At 40.9% G+C, this 22,330-nt stretch overlaps 1 protein-coding gene across 6 annotated transcripts in view; it reads right to left on the reverse strand.

Moving 5' to 3' along the window:
- LOC108148721 (sterile alpha motif domain-containing protein 5-like) overlaps positions 1-22,330 on the reverse strand; it is a 169,847-nt gene that overhangs the window by 24,155 nt on the left and 123,362 nt on the right. The window contains exon 5 of one of the 6 annotated variants that reach the window (XM_041709058.1): positions 17,203-17,229. The exons of the other annotated variants lie outside the window; for them this stretch is intronic. Coding sequence (XP_041564992.1) covers positions 17,218-17,229 — 12 coding nt within the window. The 3' untranslated portion in view covers positions 17,203-17,217. Of the gene's footprint in view, positions 1-17,202; positions 17,230-22,330 lie in introns of those variants that run through there. 6 annotated transcript variants of the gene reach the window in all.

The raw sequence follows: 22,330 nt of genomic DNA on the forward strand, positions 1-22,330 counted from the left end.
TCGGCAAGAGCGATCGGGTTGCCGCCGCTGCTTTATTGGCAACTCTTGACACACATCGCGGTGCGAGAAAAACGCGCCAGACCAAGACAAACAGCAGGCGAGGCAGTTAGTTAGGGAGCCTGCCAACGTCCCAGGACTTATAGCACATAGCTTATAGCATATAGGATGCAGGATAAGGGCGACGGGATAAAGTGATGTATGAGTTTAACGCCCTCACGTCCTCGCAGACAGTAACAGCCACTGAAATAGCAGCGACAGGAGCGCTGAGGCAAAATAAAAAAAATATTAAGCGAGGAAATATGTTGCCACGATATTGACAGCATGAATCGAGGGGCGTGGAGAGGCGGTGGAGCAACTTTGGCCCTGGATTTTGGCAATGACAGCAGCTACACACAAGCCACGCAAGATATAAGTGAAGTAACATCCCAACTTTTTGGCAACGAATCTTGTTATTCCAGCTTGGGCCAGACCGGGACAGAACAGGCCAGCCAAATGACTTTGTTTATTTGTTTCATGTACATTTCGGTAATCAGCCCGGCACAAATTACACGCCGGGCTAATAACTTTTGACATGTGATTTCGCAAGTGGAGTTAAGTACACTCGGCCCGTTTTCGTTTTCGGTTTGCTCATTAGGCGGCCTGGTCGCGAAACACTCCTTCCCGAGCTGTCAATTTTTTCCGCAAACTTGACTAGCCAACACGACTTGCGGCCTGCTAATTGATGACGTCTGTCCAGAGGCGAATTATTGCTCAGATTTCTATTCTCTTCTGTAAGATTGTTGAAAAATGGCTAAGAAAATGCCTTAAAAGTAATAAAACAAATATTTTTAATAGATTTAGTTTATATATTTAATTAGAGGGGCTACAAAAGTATTTCGCATTAACTTATATTCAAATTCTGCCTTTCCCAAAGATCCATTTAAATAATTTAGAGGGAAACGACGTAGAGAAAAATTAACTTAAAAATTGTATATGAAATACCATCTTACTTTTATAAAATGAATCCTAATCTAAAAAAATCTTTTAATCATTTTAATTTTACCATCTTCCTTGGTATTATAAAGAGCATTCGAAATCCAACTCAACGAATGCGATATAATCCGTATCTGCGCCTGGCTAAATCCGTTTAATGAGCAAACACAACGCACGCAAAATTACAAAAGAAGAAAAGGAGGTGGAGGCGGGGATCCAAAGTGGAGAAGAGGTTGTAGATCCCTTTCCGCTGCTGGTCAGCCGGAATATCGTGTTTACACAAGACTTCGAGAGCCACATGCAAACACCAATTAGAGTGACCGCAGGGCAAACAAAGGGCTTGAATTAAGGGGACAGACCGACCAGAACCTCAGCCTCTTTAAGTTTACTCATCCCTCGGTCAGTCGTTCAGTCAAGCATTTAGTCAACGAGTGCCATCAATTGCAAATTGTAAATTGCAAAATCTATCTGCAAGTCACAATTGTTGTTAGATTGATGGCTGGATTGGATTGGATCCGTTTCCGTTTCAGCCGCAATCAGTCGAAAGAAATCAACTGGAGCGTTGATCCACGGCTGCTGTCTGATGCCGGCGAGCACTTAAGGGTTAATTCCATAAATTGTACATCAAAGCAGCCAGTTGGGGGTTAAACGGGAGGAGAAGGAGGAGGCGCGGTCCTCAGGCATTTTGCCCTGCAGTTGACAATTTTTGAAAGTCAGTGATTTGTAAATAATCCTTTTATAAGCACAATGGCTGCTCGTTAACGGCAAATGAGTTTTGACATGGCCAGTGGACATTGGCCCTCCGTTTAACCCCCCACTGCCGGCAATCTAGATACACTTATTCGCATACACGCACACACAAACACACACACAGACACACACACACACGCCCTCCGCCTATCGCTGTGTGACAATCTCTGGGAATGAGGCTCTGAATAATGCCTGGCCATTAACACAGCCATCATCGTTATCATCATCATCGTCACAGTCATGATCATCATCGTCCTTGTCCTTATCCTTGCCCTTTGAACCCACACTTCTTGGCCGGCACTTTCAGCCAACACCATTCTGCTTGTAGTTCGCTGTTTGGCTGTTGGTTTTTCCGTGTTAATATCCCGCATACATGCAAAGTTGTGGGGCCTAGGCGGAGGTTTTCCATTAAGGAAAATGCCATTTTGTACTTACATCCTTACATGAGCAGGCAACAAACTCGAGACTCGAGACCAAAACTATGTTAAGTTGTTAAAAAGCACAAAACTTGGGGCGAACTCTTCCTTTAGGAATTCATTAGCCAGGCACATGTATCGACACAACGAAACGAGAGGGATACACAGAACAAAATATGGGGGTTTAAACGGTGTTCAGGATGTTAAAAAAGTTTTAAATCATTATAAGGGAATTTCAAAACCTTGAGTTATTACAATGAATATAAATAAAATTATATACAAAAAAACTTTTATTTTTAATTAAAGTTGAGTATATTGAAATTAAATATGTTAAGATGATTTTATATTTATATTTATTATACAAATAGATAGATCAGTAGATCAGTTTTATAATCATAAAACTGATAATATCGGATAGATATATAATTTATTTTTCATAATGTAGAATTATTTTTCCTGTAAAGAGGGCTTTATTGAGGTAGCTGTCTGCATGGCCCTGCCTAAAAGTATTTTCTAATTAAATACTCATGTTTTACAATATGACGCTGACATTCTGCGGAAATGCCTTTTAATTTTCACATTTGAGATGCTCGCAAGCACAAACCAGCACACACACAACACACTCCCCCTCCTATAAATTTCCAACCCTTTCCTTTTCCGCTTTCAACTCATTTCGCTTGGCATCTTCCATTCCATCCAAAACGTGGCACATTTAAGTTTAATTTGCCAGAAATGAGTTTTAGTTTTCCACGCGACACACGGCGCACAAATTTCATCTTCAGATGGCTGCCCTTTTGGCTCTTTTGCTGTATCATTTCCGCAAAAAGGGAGGCGGCGGCAGCTTTTCCACATTTCCACTCCAGCTTTTCCGCTCGCACATACATTAGCAGCAAATAATTTAATTTCTCATTTGAAAGTGATGGAAAAATCATTTCAAACATAAAAAGCAAGCGTGGAAATTGTCAAAAGGGTTGGAATTAAAAAAAAAAGAAGCAAAAATTACGCATACGCAGTGTTTCACATGAAAGTGTAAAAGTCAGACAGCTGCAGGGCAAAACTGAGTGCTGAGCAAGAGTAGTAGAGTCAAACGACTGGCATTACATTTCAATTTCCATTCTCATTTCATTTCCATTTGCCCTACCATTTAATTTTAATTCATTTGCATTGTCTCATTGCAGGTCGTGGGTTCGTGTTCTTTTGTGCTGATTCAAATGGAATGAAATCAGTCATAATTAGCATAATATTTCATACTTAATATAATTTAAGTTGGCAAAATGCACGCCACTCGCCCTCTGTGTCTCTTATTTTCCCCTATATCATCAGCTGGAGTGACAGCCATGCAATGCCCAGGACAATGAGTCCTTGCAGTCCTTAAAGTCCCTGCATTCTGTGGGTGGCTGTGCAAAGAAAGGGGGTTCCATTTGACATATGTGCACGCAAAGTGCAGCATTTGATTGCTGCCTGCACTCGCCCCCCCTGTTTTTTCATGGATTCCCCTTGGTTTTCAGCAATTTTCACCCACTACCCAGCCCTCTGCGGATACGCACGTGCCCCCAGGCCGCTTGTCTTTGGCAATTTATGCGCTCGCCTGACGCAATTATGCGAAATTTTCGCACACAGCAGGAACTCCACCCAAAGGGAGTGGGCGTGGCTAAACGCTTGTTGCATGGGCGGGGCATTTTAAGTTTTCCTGGGGTTTTTTGGCTTGGCTTCGGTTTGGTTTGGGGTTTGGTTTGCAGCGTAATTTAATTACTTTTTTGCGGCATTTATACACAATGATGGGGGCGGTACTATGGATGGACAATCATTTGTTGTTCTTGTGTTGCTGGGGCAATTTAAACTTTCGGACGGACAGGGCAAAATGCTTGAGGTCATATTAGAGGAAAATTAATGTTGTTTTAATTGTAAATGAGTTTGCAAATGGACAGCGAAATTTCGGTATTGTGCCATTGAAGGGAGATTAGAGCATGAATATTTTACATTATGTCTAGACTGAGAATGATTCATATTTGGAAGTGGAGAGTATAATTTAGAAGGTTTTTCAGATTGTGTTTATACTTGGAATGTATTAAATAGATTAATCTTAATATGGGTGATATATTTTTTTGTTAATAATATTTATTAGTGTCAAAATCGTGAAAAGAAAATAATAAATAAAAAACGTGTTTATTTTTTAATTGTATTCAATGCCTACTTTTACTAATTGTTTAAGGAAATAGCCCTAAAAATAAACAAATACAGCTAATTAAACAAACCCAATATTCGAGCCCTTTTCAAACGTCTACCCATGATTGATTTCATTTCGTTTAAAAGGGAAACATTAGTCATAGGTTTTGCCTGCCCCACCCACAACACAGCAAATTGGCATTAAATGCACAATCGAACAGGGAAGAAAACTCAAAAAAAAAGTAACACCAACACCAAAGTACATAGACTAATCTGCCACAGGAGCTGGAAAAAAAAAACGGGAAATAGAGAAAAATGGGGAAAAACAATCCGCTCACACGATGCACGATGGTAGTATGAATATGTGTAGGCGTTGCTGTGCGAATGAGTAAAAGGCAAAGCGACTGACGACATGAGAAAGTGCCAAAATGACTAACGCACGTATGAGAAGTTTGCGAGGGGGTGACAAAAGGCGGTACGGTCCTTTAGGCCTTGAAACGGGCAGAAAAAGTGGGAGGTGGGAAATAAGGTGGCCAGGCAACATGACTGGCAGGGCAGACAGACAGAGACGGACGGCGACAGACGGAGACGGAACGACTGACAGATTGAGTTTCATTTGGGTGGAAAACACGAAACCAAAGTCAAGCGAGGATAGCACCCAAATATTTTGCCAAATTACATTTCAACAGCCTTTGCCGTTACAGTTTCTCTCAGCTTACGAGTGGGCTCCCTTTTTGGATACGCTTTTTTACGAGTACTTTACTTTTTCTGATAGTGATGAAAAATATATGATATTGAAGACAATTTCTAAATATTTTTTCTGCCATGCTATTGAACTACATTTGTCTATATGTATTATTAAAATTTTCTTATTAAAATTATCTTATATATGTATTTTTTTTTTGGTTTTGAAAAGTGTATTTAATGCTTCGCCTTTCGACTCCCAACTTTTTCTCACTATTATTTTTGCTTTTTTCTGCTTTCCCAGCTTGGTCAGTGAAGGAAAATTTCCACATTTGGCACATCAATGTCAAATTGAGGCATCGGTCAGACAGCAGACACAAGCGAATGGGTAGTAGAATGGCCCAGAGAAGACCAGGAAATTGCCAAAAATGCGTGTGTGCGTGGGCCTCGTCGTAGTGGACATAAAATGAAATGAACAAAAAAGATTTCTATCTCGAGCGTGGCCACTCGAATGGTCAAAGTTGCTTAATATGACAGCTGCTCCGGCAGACGAGAAACAAATGAGCGTGTGTAATAAATGTGGCCGTGGACAAGGGTTCAAAGTTCGGGCCCAAGAAACTGCAATGGGGGTGGTGGACTGGTCGGTTTGGCGCTGGTTATATTCTTTGTTAAGGCGCGCCAAGCTCTTTGTCATTTCACCCACCGATGCTAATCCATGGCATCAGCTCGGAATGCTGAAAACAATTTACTTTGATGCGGCGACCACGGCATTGCAATCCAATTGACTTCATTTGTCTGAGTAAAAAGCAGAAGACAAAATGGATTAAGTTCCGCCTTCGGCCATTGTCCATTGTGCAAGGGAATCCGTTTAGACATTGTATAAGTATAACAATTGTGCGGCACGGCACCCCCGAGTCATATTTGCAGTTGTTAACCGCCCACAACAATGGGCCCAACGTTTTGATGAATTTATTCGTCCATACCGCTTACCCCACACACACGGTCTGTTCGCTCGGCATATGAATTGATTTGCTGTCAGATGCGGCGACTACATGCACGACTTGCCTTCACTGGGATTCCTCATTATGCCGCACATATGGCCATGTTGCCACACCCCATCCCCCCCAGATGCTACGACTCCTGTGCCACAAATTCACCCACTTGGTATGCGCAGGCATGTGGCAAGACTTTGGCTGTGGCTCAGCTCAGGGCGGATCAAGACCATCCCATCCCATCCCATCCCACCCAATTCCACGAAAACCTGATTCCTTGCCGTTTGACTGACAGTAATGTTTGCCCAAATTTACGCGTTTCCTTTGCCCGCAATCAATTTGCATTGTTTGATGTGCACCCCTAAAAAAAATATACAATTACGCTAGCAGTAAATGTACCATATCTGAAGTGAATGGAATTTTTCCTAGAAAAATTTTCAAGTTCTAAATATTATTTAAACAAAAAATTGTATTCAAAGTATTTTGAAAGTACTAAGATATTATTCAAAAGAATTTAAATAAATTAAGAAGGTAGTTTTTGTATTTTAACAAAACTTTCTTTGAAGTGCCTCAGCTAGATTCCTGATCTCAGCATAATTTCATTATCATTAGCCAAAGAAAGCGAAAAACTTTGGCCGCCAAATAAGCTGTCAACATTTTAATAAAACCAAAAAAAAAGAAGGCGAAGCGAAAATAGCGGAGCAGAAAAACGCTTTGGCAAAATATTTGTTTAAAATTAAAAAGGCAAATGGACTTCTGGAGTCTGGGCCCCCGGCAATAAAACTTTCTTCATCAAGTCAGTGGAAGTAGAAGTAGAAGTGGCAGTGGCAGAATCAGCACTTGCTGGCCTAAAACTATGCTTAATTTTTTATCAGCTGCAAGTCACGGCGACCCAAAGACCAACTTTGCCCTGGCATTGGGCCAAAAGTGGGCGTGACATCGCAGATTGTGTGCACGGCGTTGAAAGCCGCGGAAAATGAGAAAAGAAAATGGCAACGTTTGGCCTACAACAATTCCGTTTTTTTCACATTTTGTAAATTTTTTTTTGTTTTTGTGAAACAAAAGCGCGTACATTGAACTTTTGAGTGGGTAACAAAGCGGCAAAGGGAGGGGGCAGGTTCAAGTTGGGTGTGCCCAAGTGGGCGTTGTGTGTCCCAGTATGCGTCAACGTAAATAGTTTGTGTTCTCTGGCAGCAGGAGCAGCAAATGGCAAACAGAAAGACAGCAGGCAGTTGGCTGTTGGCACTTTGGCAGTGGAAACGGCATCAGCAGCAGGCAGAAGCAGTCGGCAGGCAACAGACAGACAACAGACAAGTGCACCCTTCTTCCTAATGAAGCCAGCCAAAAACACGGTCCCAGACACAATGTCTGCCCATGTTTTTGTGCCGAAAAGTGCATACACGCTGCTCTATGTCGGCCGCCTCACACGGAAAAAAAACTTAATACTTAAAATAGAAAACAAAACTCTTTAAGGGTTGGAAAAATTCAAATTATATTATTTTAAGAGAATGATCTTTGCAAGCAGAAATAATAATGTACAAACTCAAATTTTAGTCAACTGTAAATTTTACTGTTTAAAAAACGTTTGCCATTTTTTAAAATATATATTTATTTTCCTTTTGAATGTTGAACCACAAGGTTTAAAACATTAATAGAAAGCAATGTCTATGTTCAAGTTAATATGGGAATTTGTTTAGTTTTGTTTTAAAAATAAGTCAAATTATAAAATATATAACTAGTTAAACTATTTTAGTAAAGATTTTGTCTTGTTAACTACTTAATTTGTAATAATATTATTTTTATTTTCAGGATTTCATTCAAAGGTGAGAAATGTATTTCTTTAATTTTATAAGAAGGGATCTGAAATTAAACGAATTGGTGTGGCCTACTCAAGTAAATTTGGTAACCAAGATTTGCAAACTATAATGCTTTTCTGCCAGCGCACTGTCTGCACCCGGCAATCGCAATCTGCCAGCCATCTGTGAGGCGTACACACTTGTCAGTCCGGCCCAGGGCAACCCGTTAGACACTGTTGACAGCCGGCGCACAAGGTGGAAGAGGAGCTGCAGCTGTAGCTGTAGCTGCATGGATGGATGGAGGCGTTTGGGGCTGGACACGCCCCCTTTGGCATACCTTATGCCGAAGAGCGATGGTGCAAACGTCGACGGCCGCTTGACAACTGTCTGTCCGTTTGCTTGCCGTTGTTGCTGCCGACTGTTTGGCTTTTAGAGCACTTGCCAATTGGCTGACCTAGAAAGTGGCATACAACAAATACCCAAAATACCCCACCTCTCTATCCGCCGCCCATGAGTCATTGTCTGCACTTTTAGTGCACTTTTGTACGCTTTTTTGCATTGCCGTATTTATGGCTTTGGCTTTTTGCGAGCTGTAAATCTGTTAAGCCCTTGAGTGCCTCATTTTGGTGGGAGATGGCGCTGGCAAATTAATAAAATTTTATGGAGCCACGACTTGCATTTATTATGCTAATTTCCCGTCTCACTGGCAGTACACCCCCCACCCTCCCACAAGTTGATTATGGCTTATCAAAGCTATTGGCGCTCTGGCAATTGCAATTTCATTTTATGTCCGGGACAGGGCATTAAAAATGCAAAAGTGATTATCTCTAATGGCAACGTATGCGACGACTCAATGGTGGATGCTGTGTGCCAGAATCGTGATTGAATTGATGGCATTCCATTGAGTGGTTAGGTGCTAAATGCTGCTTAGCAAAGAATTTGATCGTCAAACAAAGCCAACAATAAACATTCCATGCGAGTGAGCCACCAAAATGGTATAAGTGTCATATCAATCTAAAGCTCACACTACAGCTAAATGCATTTAGCCGCAGACAGTGGGGTTTTGAAACAAGAGCAATCGATGCAAATCCGCACAATGAAAATTAATATAGCATACTTAATAGAGCTGGGCAATGCACAATGTGGCTTTTGCGACTCACTTTCTGATACCCTGTAAGCGGCTTAAAACGAGATCTTAAGCAGACGTTTTCAAAGACAAATAAATTATAAGTTTTTAAAATTATTTAAATTATAGAAATGAAACACGAAATGTAGGTTGGTGCCTTTGAATTTAAATAAAGGTTTTTCTTTCAAGAAATATGTTAAGGGAGAGAGCCTTTTTCTCTACGTTCTCTTATAAATACATTAAAAGCTCTTAATTTCTTGCTTAAATCCGAATGCTACTAAATTCTACAAATGTATTCATCAGTACAGGGTAACTCTTTTGATTTTACCACACATAACTCCCTGTTATGTGTCATTTTGCTGTTGCTCATCAGCAGATTGACACTTTCCATCAAAGCGACAGCTGAGGCATCAGCAGCAAACTCACTGGTCGCAACAGTTGCACATTTGATTTGGTTTTGTTTGTATGCCGACGGAGCGTCTGACTGCCACTCCATCCGATTTTCCCACACATTTTTCGCCCAACTGGTGGGGCAGTAAAAATTTACCACAAAGCAGCAGACAAACACTCGCATGCACAACAAAACCAGCAATCCAGTCGCGTCACATTTCTGGCCTTTGTTGTTGTTGTTGTTTATCAACGTTGACAAATCTTTATGTCGCCTGCAAACTTTTTTTTTTTGTTTTGTTTTGTTGTTGGCTTTGTCGTCGTCGGTTTGTGTTTGTTTATGCCCGGCACTCTCGCTATTTTTCATTAGAGCGGTCTCGCATGCGGTTAGAATCCAAATACAAACGCATTGGGGGAAGGGGGTTGGAAGCGGATTTGGATTTAATTTATTTAAATGCTTATCACGAAAAGGCTTAAATGTTGTTTTGCCTGTTGCGGCGGCGACGCTGGAAAGCGGCTTATGAAAAAATGAACGAAATCGTCGGGGAGTAATCAACCCCAAAATGGTGAATACTCCACAGTCCACAGGACTCACTGGTGTATATGGCTTAATTAACAGAAGGGAAAAGGTGCCAGGAGCCACCACAAGACAAGACAGTAGACAATGCCACAAATCGGGCCAGATGGACAGAAAGACAGGCAAGCCAACCGCAACAAGGGAAAATTCTACGCAACTATAGAACAACCCAAATACCCATGCCCAAAAAACTGTTACGTTCAATTAATTATTCAAGTGAAAATTCTCATATCCTGGCGATACACATGCGAAATACGTTCGACAATCGACAGCTGTTGTTGACCTTACCCCAAAATGGTCCACAATTTATGGTTGCAAATTGTTTTGCACCCGAAAAAGGTTACGGTTACGGGAAACGGGACATGGGCCACGGGCCACGGGGCGGATGAGCAACATATTCCATTGCTGAAAAGTCAAAGGCATCCAAAGGTCCAACTGTTACGGCCACTGCTTTGCATGCCAAACAAGGCGAGGATCTTTTGGGGTAAAAGGTTCCCCCCCTTCAGATGTTGTTGATGATGATGATTGTAATCCGGTTTGTAAGTTATGTGCTGCTTAATTGAGTTCACATGCACATGACCTGAATTCTTGATTGCCCAAGGAGCCCACAGGATTCGCCTCGAAAAACCAAAGCCAAATCCCTATGTTTCTCCACCCTTAATGCCAATGTGTGTGTGTGTGTGTGGGTGGGGGGTGGCGTCAGGTGTTCTGACTGCTGATGAGGCCACAGCACGTGTTGCCCCCATTCCAAGCGATCCTGGGACTTTCCACAGATAGGACCCGTTTAACCTGCAACTTGATTTCACTTATCCCTTTGCTGCGCTGCGCTCCTTTTGTTACGTAATTTCGTAGTTTACTTTTGCCGGCTTTACCTTCGCTTTAAGTGCGCCAGGAAAAACAATCTCTTAATTTTCGTAAATCTGCACATCATAATTTATTTTAATTGCCTCTAAGACCCCCGGTGAAGTCGCCCATTATTCCATCGCCATATCCCCTTCTGTCTGGGCTGTCGTAAAAAATGACCCAGACTTTGCTTGGATTTGAGAAAATGTGGGGAAATGGCCAAAGAAAAGCAATTTATGATAGCCACATGGATTGTTTATGATGTCTGGCTCGACTTTGGAAATTTACGTGAACGGAGCCAAGCTCCACTCCCAAAAAAAAAAAAAAAAAAAAAAAAAAACGACAGGAAATCTTCCAATCTAGAAAACTTTTGTGAGAGACCGGTAGATAAATGAAACTAATTTAGTGAGCAGCCCTCGTCTGGGGAGCCAAAAACAATCTAAGCCAAGGCAAAAGGCTTAAAATCATTTGCCCGCAAATATCCAAGGGCCCCGGCCTCACAGACCAAAAAATTGTATACCCAAAAATATGTAAATACAATGTGCACCTGGCGCTCCACACCCATCTAAACACAAATATACTTAAACTTTTTCCGGAGGGGGTATGGGAGGGTCGGTCTGCGGTAAGTTTTTCGGCTGCTGGAGGAACTTTTCCCGCTCCTCTGGTCTATGGAAAAACTGTTGCTATTTTGGCAGGCGGCAACTTTTCCCATGCTGAAGCGCTGAGGCCTCGCAACAGCATTTGACAAATGCCAGAGAAGACAGAAAGGACACCCAGGATGTGTGGGCTGGGCTGAACTGGCCCTCTGCCTCTAATGCCAAAGGTGGTTGTTGTGGCTGCGTGGCGATGCCCTGGAGGCTTTTGCACGAGGCTTTTAATAGTTTGATGTATGAGTGGCTCATACTTCTTCACTTCCCCTTGTTCAAAGTGGCAGCCACACATATGCAAATTTTTCAAAAAGGGTTCTCGGCAGCCCCTTCTTTCCTTTCCTGTGTGTGTGTGTGTGTGTGTGGAAATTAACACAAATGTATTTAGTTTGTGCCCAAATATTTCATGTCTGGTCTTGGGGGGCTTTAAAGGTACTCTAATGGTTATTCGTGAGTAATGGCTTTCCGTGGTTAAGGGAGAACTTTTTAAGCTAATTTTAATTTCAAGCTGGGAGAATTTAAAGCCTTAAGTAGTCATTAAGCAGGAAGTTATATATTATTTAAAAGAATGCAATCCAAATATTAAAGTGTTAAGCCAAATCCAATGGAAAATCTTTAATCGGATAACATCTGGCTGTTGTCGCTAGCAAATAATGAAGACAAGTTCAAAGCAAACATAAATAAAATTGTTAACATTCTCTCGCCAGCCACGCCCCCTTTACCCCCACCATCACGCACACGCCCAAACAATTGAATTTGCTTCATGGAGAACGAGAACACGAAATTTCTATACATAAGTATATTTCTAAAAAAGAAATAAATACATATAATATAAAACAATGTGGAAACGGAACAGGGGAAGACAAAAACTTTTTCCTTTTCGCTGGCTGGCAAATGAAATTCGCTCGTTTGATGTGAGCACGAGTTGTTCTGGATCTCCCTCACCCCTAGATCCATCTATGCTCCTTTTCAGTTGAGTTCAGTTTTTGTGTTCCCCGTTTTTGTATTTTATTTTATTTTTTCGTTGTACTGCTTTGGCTTTGGCTGCTTTCACTTTGGGCGTCGCCTTGTGCAATTGTTTGAATACTTTTGCAGCGCATTAAATTAGTTTCGTTTGAGTTAACGTGCCGAGACGAGATCCAGACTGAGACAGACTCAGCTTCAGACTCAGACTCAGACTCAAACTCAGACAAACTTATAATCATGTCAGTCAAAGGCAAGGCAAGGAAAGGAATTTGCTGTATGTGTTCCTCCTTTTTCTCACCCCTCGGAACTCATCATCATATCCACTCCTTCCCGTTTTGCTGTCAAAAAGTTCATGCAGACGGATCAGAAAAAGGCCAGGACCCTTTGCAAATGCCGCAGGATATTAACCAGCTAAATAAATAAATAAAATAACAATATTGGGGTGGAGCAAAGGTTGCCAAGTTAATGCTATTGGAAGCATATGAATATATCAAAACTGTTTTCAGTCGCTGGTCATGAATTGATTTCCCTTACTTTAAATCCATAAATATAAATATTTTTAAGCTCAGCTTACTCTTCATACTTACTTCTTTATAAGCCCAATTAATGTTTAATGTTTTTCCCAACGAACAATTACTTATAGTTTTTTTCATACGCATTAAAATGGCGAGAAAGCATTAAAACCAACGATTGACTTTAATGTAAACGCTGCACCAGCAGAGCGGCACTTGGGCAATAAAAGTGTCGAACAAAGTCAAAAATACGTTCATAACTCCTCCAGCTATCGCCTGATCGCCTGCTTCCAACCTCCTGCTAATGCCTTAATGCGCAGCAACAATAAATGTCCAATGCTCAATGAAGCTGAAAGTTGAAAAGCTGATGCTGAAAAGCAGCAGTGAGCTGCCGATGCTGATGCGGGGTAAAAGGCAGCCAGACGACGACGATGGCTCCTTGGAAAAGTGCAACTATTTGGCTGCCACAGTATCCTGGCATTGTTGCAAGGATTTTCCCCAGAAGCCATTGAGCTGGTAATTGAAAAGCGAACGGCAGCAATAGCAGCCAATGAAAGGCCGAATTAAAGCTGTTGACATACAAGACCGGGGCCAAGATCTTGTCTTCCAATCCCCTCCGAGATTATAAACTTGTCCGGATTGTGGAAGTCTCAAAAGGAGCTGCTTTTTTTTTTCTTTTTCTGCTGGCGCTGCAGTGCAAACTTTGAACCCGCCACAAAATGCTGTTTATATTTGTATTTATTTGCTACTCTAATTGAAGTGCCATTGGCGGTGGTTTGAGGGGAGGGGGACAACCCTTATGTCAAAATTATGCAATTTTCATAATGCTCGCTCCCCCTTGATTGAGATCATTTGCTGAAGATATCGTCCGAACGAACGGACCCTTTCTTTGTTGGCACGCGGCGGCAATGCTGCGGTTTGAGGGCTGCTGAGCAATTTTCATAACTTCATTTGCATTTAATAGAAGGGTACACCAACTCCCCGGCCAAAGCAAATAGAAATAACAAAAATTAAGCAAAAATGTTTGCTACGTTCCGAAATATTTTCCTTTTCCTATTTGCCAGTTTTTTGGAAGGGCAACAACAGCGACGCATGTCACCATCAAATAAATCACTAAACGCTGTGACAGTGTCAAATGTCAGGAGACGAGGGGCGTTGGCGGGGTGGCTAGGGATAAGGGTTTGAAGGGTGTTACACTCATCAAAAATCGGTTTTTCAAATGATTTAAAAGTTTGAAATATATATTCGTTAATATAGAAATTAATATATACTTAAATTGAATTTTATAGCGAAAACAAATTTTGTTACATTTAAGTTAAGAACTCACTTCAGTAGAACTCATTCAATATTATTTAAACAATAAAATCAATTAAATTCATAATGTCTAAGGGGTATTTGAAGAATTTATTTTATTTATTGAAGAGAATTTTTAATAAGATTTTATGTAAATGAAGGAATTTTCCCCTTTTTAAATCCTTCAATATGTAACTATTTTAAATTCATAGTTTCCCGTTTTCTCGCAGTGTTTATCAAATCCGCACCGCTGCGGATGTTGTCTCAGTTGGTAGGCGCGCAAAGGGACAATGACCGCCGCTGCCGCTGCCGCTCATCCACCCACCTTAACCCATCCACAGCCGCCAGCCCACAGCCGAGCGCCTTAACCCCCTGTTGCCGTGCTGCGTCACTTCATTGTTGACATTTAACGTGTTCGTATTTGGCGTGACAAGTGACATGCTGTGCCTGTGCCTGTGCCTCTGCCTCTGCCACAGCCTGTGTTCCTTTTCCATTCCAGGGAACTGTTTTCCATGGGCCAGCGCGACCAACTGTTGAGGTTGAGTTCGCGTTCGGGTCCCCAAAAAAAGGGTTGATGTACGTACAAAAACGTTGGCTGGGACAAAAGGTAGCGTATAATTGCATAAATATGCAAATTAGTGAGTCAAATGGGGGTGAGGTGGTGGGGGGCTAAAGGAAAAGCAGCGCGACTGATGGGCTGCCTTGACGCATTGTCGCCCCCAATGTCAACGAGTGTCGCCAGACAGACAGACAGACAGACAGCAGCCCCCTCACTCTATGCCACCCACAACACGCACTCACAGGCGCCCAACCACCCACTCGTTACAGACGACCCATCCACCCACAATCATGCACCCGTTACCTCAGGATGTGCGAGGCGCTCGAGCAAGAATCTATAGCATACTTTGCAGCTGCATTCAAGTGCATAAGACTGAACAATACAGTAGAGGACAAAATAATAGCAGTAAATATTCGAAGGGCTTCTGATCTATACAAATGTTGAATCCATTATATTTATTGCTTTGTGTAATTTATGCGATATATATATAGTTATTTTCTTTTGAATTATAGCCGAAACATTACTTTTCAAAGGCATCTGAAAATTAATTATATTTCTTATTTAAAAGTTAAGCACCATTTGATGCTTTTTCTTTATATATAAAAATATATGGTTATGAAGAACCATAATAGAACAATTATGAATTTAGTATCTGATCTTATTAAAAAAATCAAGGATAATACAGTATTATTTAAGTTTGCATAGTATTTTTAAAACCACCGATGTTTTGATCAGAATTTTTTGGTGAACAACCTTAGTACTAGTTAGCTGACCCCTTCTGTTCATGTGAGCATATCAATGCTCAACAAAAGGGGCGGCTAAATAAGAGGAAAAAGCATGGAGGGGGTTGCCAGCAGCCGTTGGCATTTTCCATTGAACGGAAATGTGTCTAATTTCAATACAAAGTGACTCGGCAAAAGAAGACAGGGCCAGATGCAATGCCTCGTTTGTCTCTCTTCAATTGCAATCGCAATTGCACTAACAAGCGACACATGAACACACACTCACACTCGCACACGCACTCGTATAAGGTTATATATATATAGAAAAAAAAACCCCTGCATTACCTTCATTTGGCAACAGTTTTCATTTCCATTTCACTGCACAAAGTGCTCTCGCCCTCCGGTTATAAAGTTTTCTTTTAACCCTTGAGGGAAATATTTTTGCAGGCAAAAATAAACAAAATGTTATTTATTGAAAATTGTTATAGACTTGCCCAGACAAGAATCTTAATTTTGTTGCCAAGTTTCAAGTTCCGAGTTCCAAGTTCCGAGGCAGCTTAAAGGCAGGGCATTTTTTGTCAGCATTTTCTTTATTTTTCTTATAGAGTGAAACCCCTTGAAACCACTTCTGTTCCCAACGGTGGGACACAGAACAGAACAGAAGAGAACAGGACAGGGCAACATTATGACAAAATGTGCATTTAAGTGCAACATTTATGTAAAATGTGCGTCTGGCAAGTTTCGCCTTTAAAATATGCACAAACATCCTTGTGCGCCACCGAAACTCCAAAACGAAAGACGTTGAAAAAGCGCAGCTCAAGTTGGTGACGAACATTTTGTAAGCACCGAATTGGGGGCTGGGGAAAATTGGGGATTGGCTGCCATTTGCCTCGGCAAAAGTTCAGAAATTAAGTTTGCTGACAAACGTTTGTTCGGCAAAATTCGGAAGGAAGATGGTGGTGGTGGTAACTTTGCTAAGGCATTTCTAAACTTAAATAAGCGCAACTCGCTACCCGGGCGGGCACATGTGCAGCTCTTTCTCTCTCACTCTACTTTGGGGTAACTTTTCTAATGCAATTAATTTCTGCACTCAACGAGGGGGACGACGAGAGATGGAGTTAGGGAAGTGGGCGTGGCTAGGACCTTCCTACGACTGGGCAAAAGTTTTTGGCGGCGTCGCTCTCAGTGTTTTTCGCACCCAAGTTGGCACAACGCACAAATTAGTGTGGCAGCAGCATGTGGCATATTGCCTCGTTCTTCGTCCTTCCGGAACATGGACTTCTCCCACCCCCCCGTTCAGCCACCCATCCTAACCATAATGCATGTCATAATGGCTTGCAACTTCGGCTCGGCCTTCGTTCGCCGGCAAATTTGTCACACGCACAAATTGTTCAGATCCGCCTGCCTGACTGCCTTCTATTTGATGTAATTTAAATTTTTAATTAGGCACACAAATTGTTTTTGTCGGTTTGGCAAATCTCTGACAGATTTCCAACGCTTGTCTGCGAAATGATAATGAAAATGTTTAAATATTTACCACAATTTGTAGCGACAATCATACATACGTATACTTACAACAAACAGAGCGAAACACACACATAAATATTACGTTTCCGGGTTTTTGGATTGTTAGTTAGGATTGGCAAAATTCTAAGCTACACATAAAATGATAGAAATCATGAAAGGATGGAAGAGTGAATAATGCGGGTTATGAAGTAATGTTTGAATGAAGAAATGGATGATGTGCAGAGAGAGCGAGGAAAAACATTGATGGAACATCGATTGCATTTGTAGGAGGCGATTCAGGCTTTAGACACTTACCTAAAAAGAAAAGAGAATAATAGAAAATTAATAAATTTGGGTAATAATATGTTTCATAATGTATACTATATAGACACTGTTTATGGTTAAGAGCACTATTAGGCTAGGAAATCTCTAACAGACTTTTACAAAAATATCAATATTTATTCGTTTACGTTTTAATAATTTCTCATTTTCCAATCACAAGCCGCATAAATCTGCCAACTTTAATTGGCTTTATCTCACGCCGATAAATAATAAATATCACTTTTATAATTAACTCCTGTATGTCTCTGTTTCTTGTCAATTTCAGCTACCAAAATGGGCAGTATTTGCTTAAAATTATGAAACAAAATCGTTTGCATGCCACAAAATATTTGCGTGTTAAATGAAAAACAAGCAAATCAGATTTGCTCGCTGCCTGGAAAATGTACAATTCCAATATCCATCCCAAATCCAATTCGTGCTAGACAAAAATATTTGCCTTGCTTGCAGCGGGTTAAATCTCGTTTATTTTCCGCTGTACGTTTTATTTCACAGTTTTGGAACATTTTTATTTGGCGTGTGTTTTGTGTGTGTCGGGTATTTGTTGTTTGGTTTTGCGGTTTCTGCGGGCGGCATTTATATCATATTTTTTTCTCTTCTTTATTTTTTCGGTTAGGGTTCTACGAAATTTTATTTTTTATTTTTTTGTGGCCTTGCTAGGATGTGTGTGTGCGTGTGTGTGTGAAGTTGGCAGGAAATGCGCTGGCGGCGATACAGCGTTTCAATTCGTGTATGTTAATATTTATGTTTTGATTTCAAACAACGCCACCTCTGAAATATTAATGAAATACAAACACAATGTTAGCGTGTTACGTATAGTACACCCCCAGCTCAGCATAGTTGATATGCAAATAGCGAGACGACTGTGAGACATTGACAGGGTAAAACACACACCTGGCCCTAAAAAAGAAGCCCCAGCAAATTCAGGACTCAAGTGAAGTTCTTTGTCAATTTGCTAGAGCTTAGAAGTAAAAGATATCCCAAAACATTCAAGCGTCTGAGTGTGTTCGAAAACTTTTCTGCAGTAGAAAATTTATGCAAAGTCTATGGAAAGTCGCTTTTGCTTTTGCTTGCCGCCAAAGATAATCAGCAACTCACACACAACAAAAAAAAAAATAAACAAGAAACCAAAAAAAAAATGGAAAAAAGCCCAAAGAACAGTTCACGATTTGGTGAGCTCCTAAGTATGCTACGAATTTTTGGTGGTTGAATTTACACCAGCCTTAGTCCTGCGAAGCCTTCCCTTCCGATGCCATGCATAACAAATATTTTATTTCGAGATTAACGCTTGTCAGGACCCATTCCCAAAGTCTGAGGTCTTCCGTTTTCCCGGATTTTCATTTTTTTCGGTCTTTATAGAAATGCAACATGAACCAAAAGGTTCCTTTTGGGAAAATGTTGAAAGTATATTTTATAATTACATATTTTTTATTTTAAGCTCGAATTCTAAACTGCTGCTTTTATGTATTTTTGTTGAATTGGTCAATAAATTATAATAAATACGAGACCTTGTTCTAATTAGATTATGGAATATAAACTTTTAAGTCTAAATAGTTTAACATGTGTCTGGTAACCCAACTTCAACCTAATTCGTTAAATTCATTAGAAATTTAACGTTCTTACTGTTCAATTTAAATAAATAAATCTAGATAATTCAAATCGTGAGTGGCGTAGCAAATTTTGCGTTTTCAATTCGGTTTGTTGCACTTTGTAGCCTGCACAGAAAAGAGCGAGGACGAGAGCTGGAACAGCTGCCAGGAGCCACACCTAAGTCCTGACAAGTGAGTGTGTGTGTGCTGGAGAGCACAAAGAGGAGGCCAGGATGGAATAAAGGATAAGAGGCTGGGCTGTGGGGAGGCAAAAAGCCGGCAAATTTAGCTGCAGGCCAAACAAATGACAAAGCTGGAAGAACGGAGGCGGTTGCAGGACGACATCGGAAGCTGCTTGTCCTGCCAGCAGTCGACAGTCGACGGTCCACAGTCGACTCCTCTCTCGTCGCAAAAGTAAAAGTGGCAAAAAGCAAAACCGCCGCATCCTCGCACGTTTTATTGATTTTCTTCACTTGCCACATGCACATGCGTCGACGACCCTGGCCCTGTAGCTGCCCCACCCATACATCCATCCCATTTAGATCTCCCCATTCAAGTTGGGTTTTTTGCGTACTTCCGGCGATTAAGCCGAACACGACAACGTCGACGGCGGCGGCGTCGCGCCATTTGTTTGTAAATTATTTAATGTTACGCTTAAATTTTCCGGCTCAGCCGCACCAGCATCAGAAGTAGCAACAAAATCAGCTAACTGAGTGAAGCTGCTGCAGCAGCTGGAGGAGGTGCCCGCCTCGGAAATGTCTCCCCAGCTCGGTGTGTCTTTGAACTTTTGTTTCGCTTTATGTGTCTGACTGGCCAGGACAGGGTCCTCCAGTGGGTGGAAGGGTGCTGCATGAGCAGGCGACCTTACACTGGCCAACAACGTGGTCAAACTTGGGGATTTTTGTTCAACGTTTTCTTGGAAAACCTTGAAAATAAATATTGGGATTGCAATATTTAATTAATGAAAGTCAAGGAATTTTGTAGTGGTGTTTCTAATAATGGGTACAATTACTTGATTCGAACTATTTTTTTACATATGGACATTTCCTAACAATAAATTAAGTAAAGGTTCATTTGGTAAATGGAAATTCAGTAAGATTTAAATAAGTTGTGTACTGTTATGCCTTAGAGGGAGTGCCTTCATTTGATTCTTACTTTGATTATTTTATGAAATCTAGAGGCACTTCTTAATCACAAATTTAATAAGGGGTATATTTAGCAAATATAAAACATAAAAGTATAAAAATAAAATTGTCTTCTAATTTTAACTAATAGAAAGTACCGTAAAAGTCAGTTGTCTTAAGAAAGAGTAGGATAAAATGTAAGTCCTTCTGTTTTAGAGATATTTTCTTTAAAAGCTTATCCTCTTCTTATTGTTGGCTTTTGCTTAAATTAAAGAAGTAATAATTGACCTAAAGATCATTTTGAAACGCTTTAAAAATATGAACATATTTTCTTTTGAAAGGCAATAACTAAACTTAGTAAATTCTCAATTTGTCTCAGTGCTGAAGTTGCTTTCGGTTTCGTTTTTCGCATTCTGCATGTGCCCTTTACTGGTGTCCTTTTAACTGCTCGTCCAGTCGCAGTTGTAGTCGCAGTACCAGTCCCAGTTTCAGTCCCGCTCCCATTCTCTGTGCCAAATACCAATTGCAGACTCAGGGCCGGGCCAGTTGAGTTCTGGCCAAAAGCAGCCGCTACGGCGCTTATGTCTTTTGTTGTTCCGTGGATCTGCTGCTGCTTCCTTTGCTGTCGCTGGTGCCGCTGATGGTGGTGGTGGTGGTGGTGGTGCTGCTGCTGCCTTTGCCTTTGCTATACGTTCTCGAGTGGTATTTAACATTATCTGCTTGAGTACATGTTGCGGTATTTGCAGCAGACAACAGTAGGGAAAAGCGAGCAGGAGCAGGACCCTGGGCGTGGACAAGCACACGCCGACATTTGCACTCCCATTTCACCCAGCAGTTCTTGTTCCTTTTTTTTTGATTGTCCTTCGTCCTGGGTTTTTCTTCTTTTTTCTGTGTTGTATTTTTGCCGTCTGCGTTTCCGTCTGTCGCCATCTTTTTTGCCTGAACTGAAGCCGCTTATCTCTGGTTATGTTTTCTTACATTTTTGCCCATTGTTTGCTTTTGATTTGATTGTTGGCAGTGCGCTCTGTGCTAACTTTTAACGAAATGTCTACAAAGGATACGGCATATATGTCTGTCTGTCAGATTCACAAGGAACCGCGTTGTTGCTGCTGCTGCTTTCTTGGCATTTGCCGGCATCATTTTCCGTCTGACTAAATGCACTCTCTCCTCCAACCAAACTGCCAGAGGCATTCCTTGGCTAGGGATTTATCTCTTGTCTCTGCAGGAGGAGCATTAAAAGCTAATTAATTATGTCTTCAGCTAGCCAGTTAGTCAGGACGAGCGAGACGACGACATCAGCGCCGTGATTTATAAACACCCAAGGAGCTGGGAAAATAGCAACAGTTTGCTGATTGAAAATGCCTGTCAAAAGTCTTGGATTTCAATAAAAAATATTATTTACAAATTGTTGTATACGCTTTATGACACCTAGGCAACAGAATTTGTTTCCTTACTGATTTTTTTTTTTTAGACACCATAAATCCTCTTCGGTTTCAGTTGGGTGGCAAGCAGATTGCTCGGATTTGATATATATCAAAGAGGAGTGGCAATAGAATTTTTTAAGCTGGCAGATATCGCATGACAGCAAGAAAAAAGGAGAAAGAAATCAGAGAAATCAGTAAGAGAAGAGACAGATAGTTAGATAGTCTACAGATTTAGGGGATTTACTGAGTAAAGAAAAAAAAAACCGAAAGGGTGACTCAAAGTCAAGTTATATAGCTGCATAGCTAAGTCCCAATTAGTTGGGGGTTGCACAACCAACTTCCTACACACCCCGTAAATATTTATCATATTTGTAAGGCCAAAGAAAATCCCAACTATTTCCTTTTACTTTTTCTCAAGAATACCTGATAAAAAACGTTTTGTGGAAAATGACTCACGCCTAAAGAGGGTTAAGCAGCACTGTAAAATGTCAATGTTGTGTGTCATTTTAGCTGAGTCAGAAAAAACCGAGAAAATGTTGTACAAAATGTTGCATGTTCTATGCTTTCATTACTGGGGCTGTGATTTTACTTCAACTTTTATTACTTTATTTGCAGTCGCATAACAAAAGCATAAAAGAAGCAACAGCCAAGTGAGGAGAATGGCAATTTCATGTCAATTGTCAATAAGCTGCAAATGAAATGAAAATATTGTATATCATATAGAAAACATTTCTCTGTTGAATTCTTTGGCTGATGTTGAGTCGTGAAATATATGCTGAGAATCGTGAAATATATGCTGGAATTTATGCATATTTTATGTTTTGCCAAGTAAGGCACGTAACACGCATACGACATGTGGCCGCCCGAGTTTTAAGTGAGTTTCTGGAGGAAAAAATGGTGTTTTATTTTTTCCAACCCGCCAATGTCATGTCAAGTGTGT

This window comes from Drosophila elegans, unplaced genomic scaffold (assembly GCF_018152505.1).
Source record: "Drosophila elegans isolate 14027-0461.03 unplaced genomic scaffold, ASM1815250v1 contig_468, whole genome shotgun sequence".
Lineage (NCBI taxonomy): Eukaryota > Metazoa > Arthropoda > Insecta > Diptera > Drosophilidae > Drosophila > Drosophila elegans.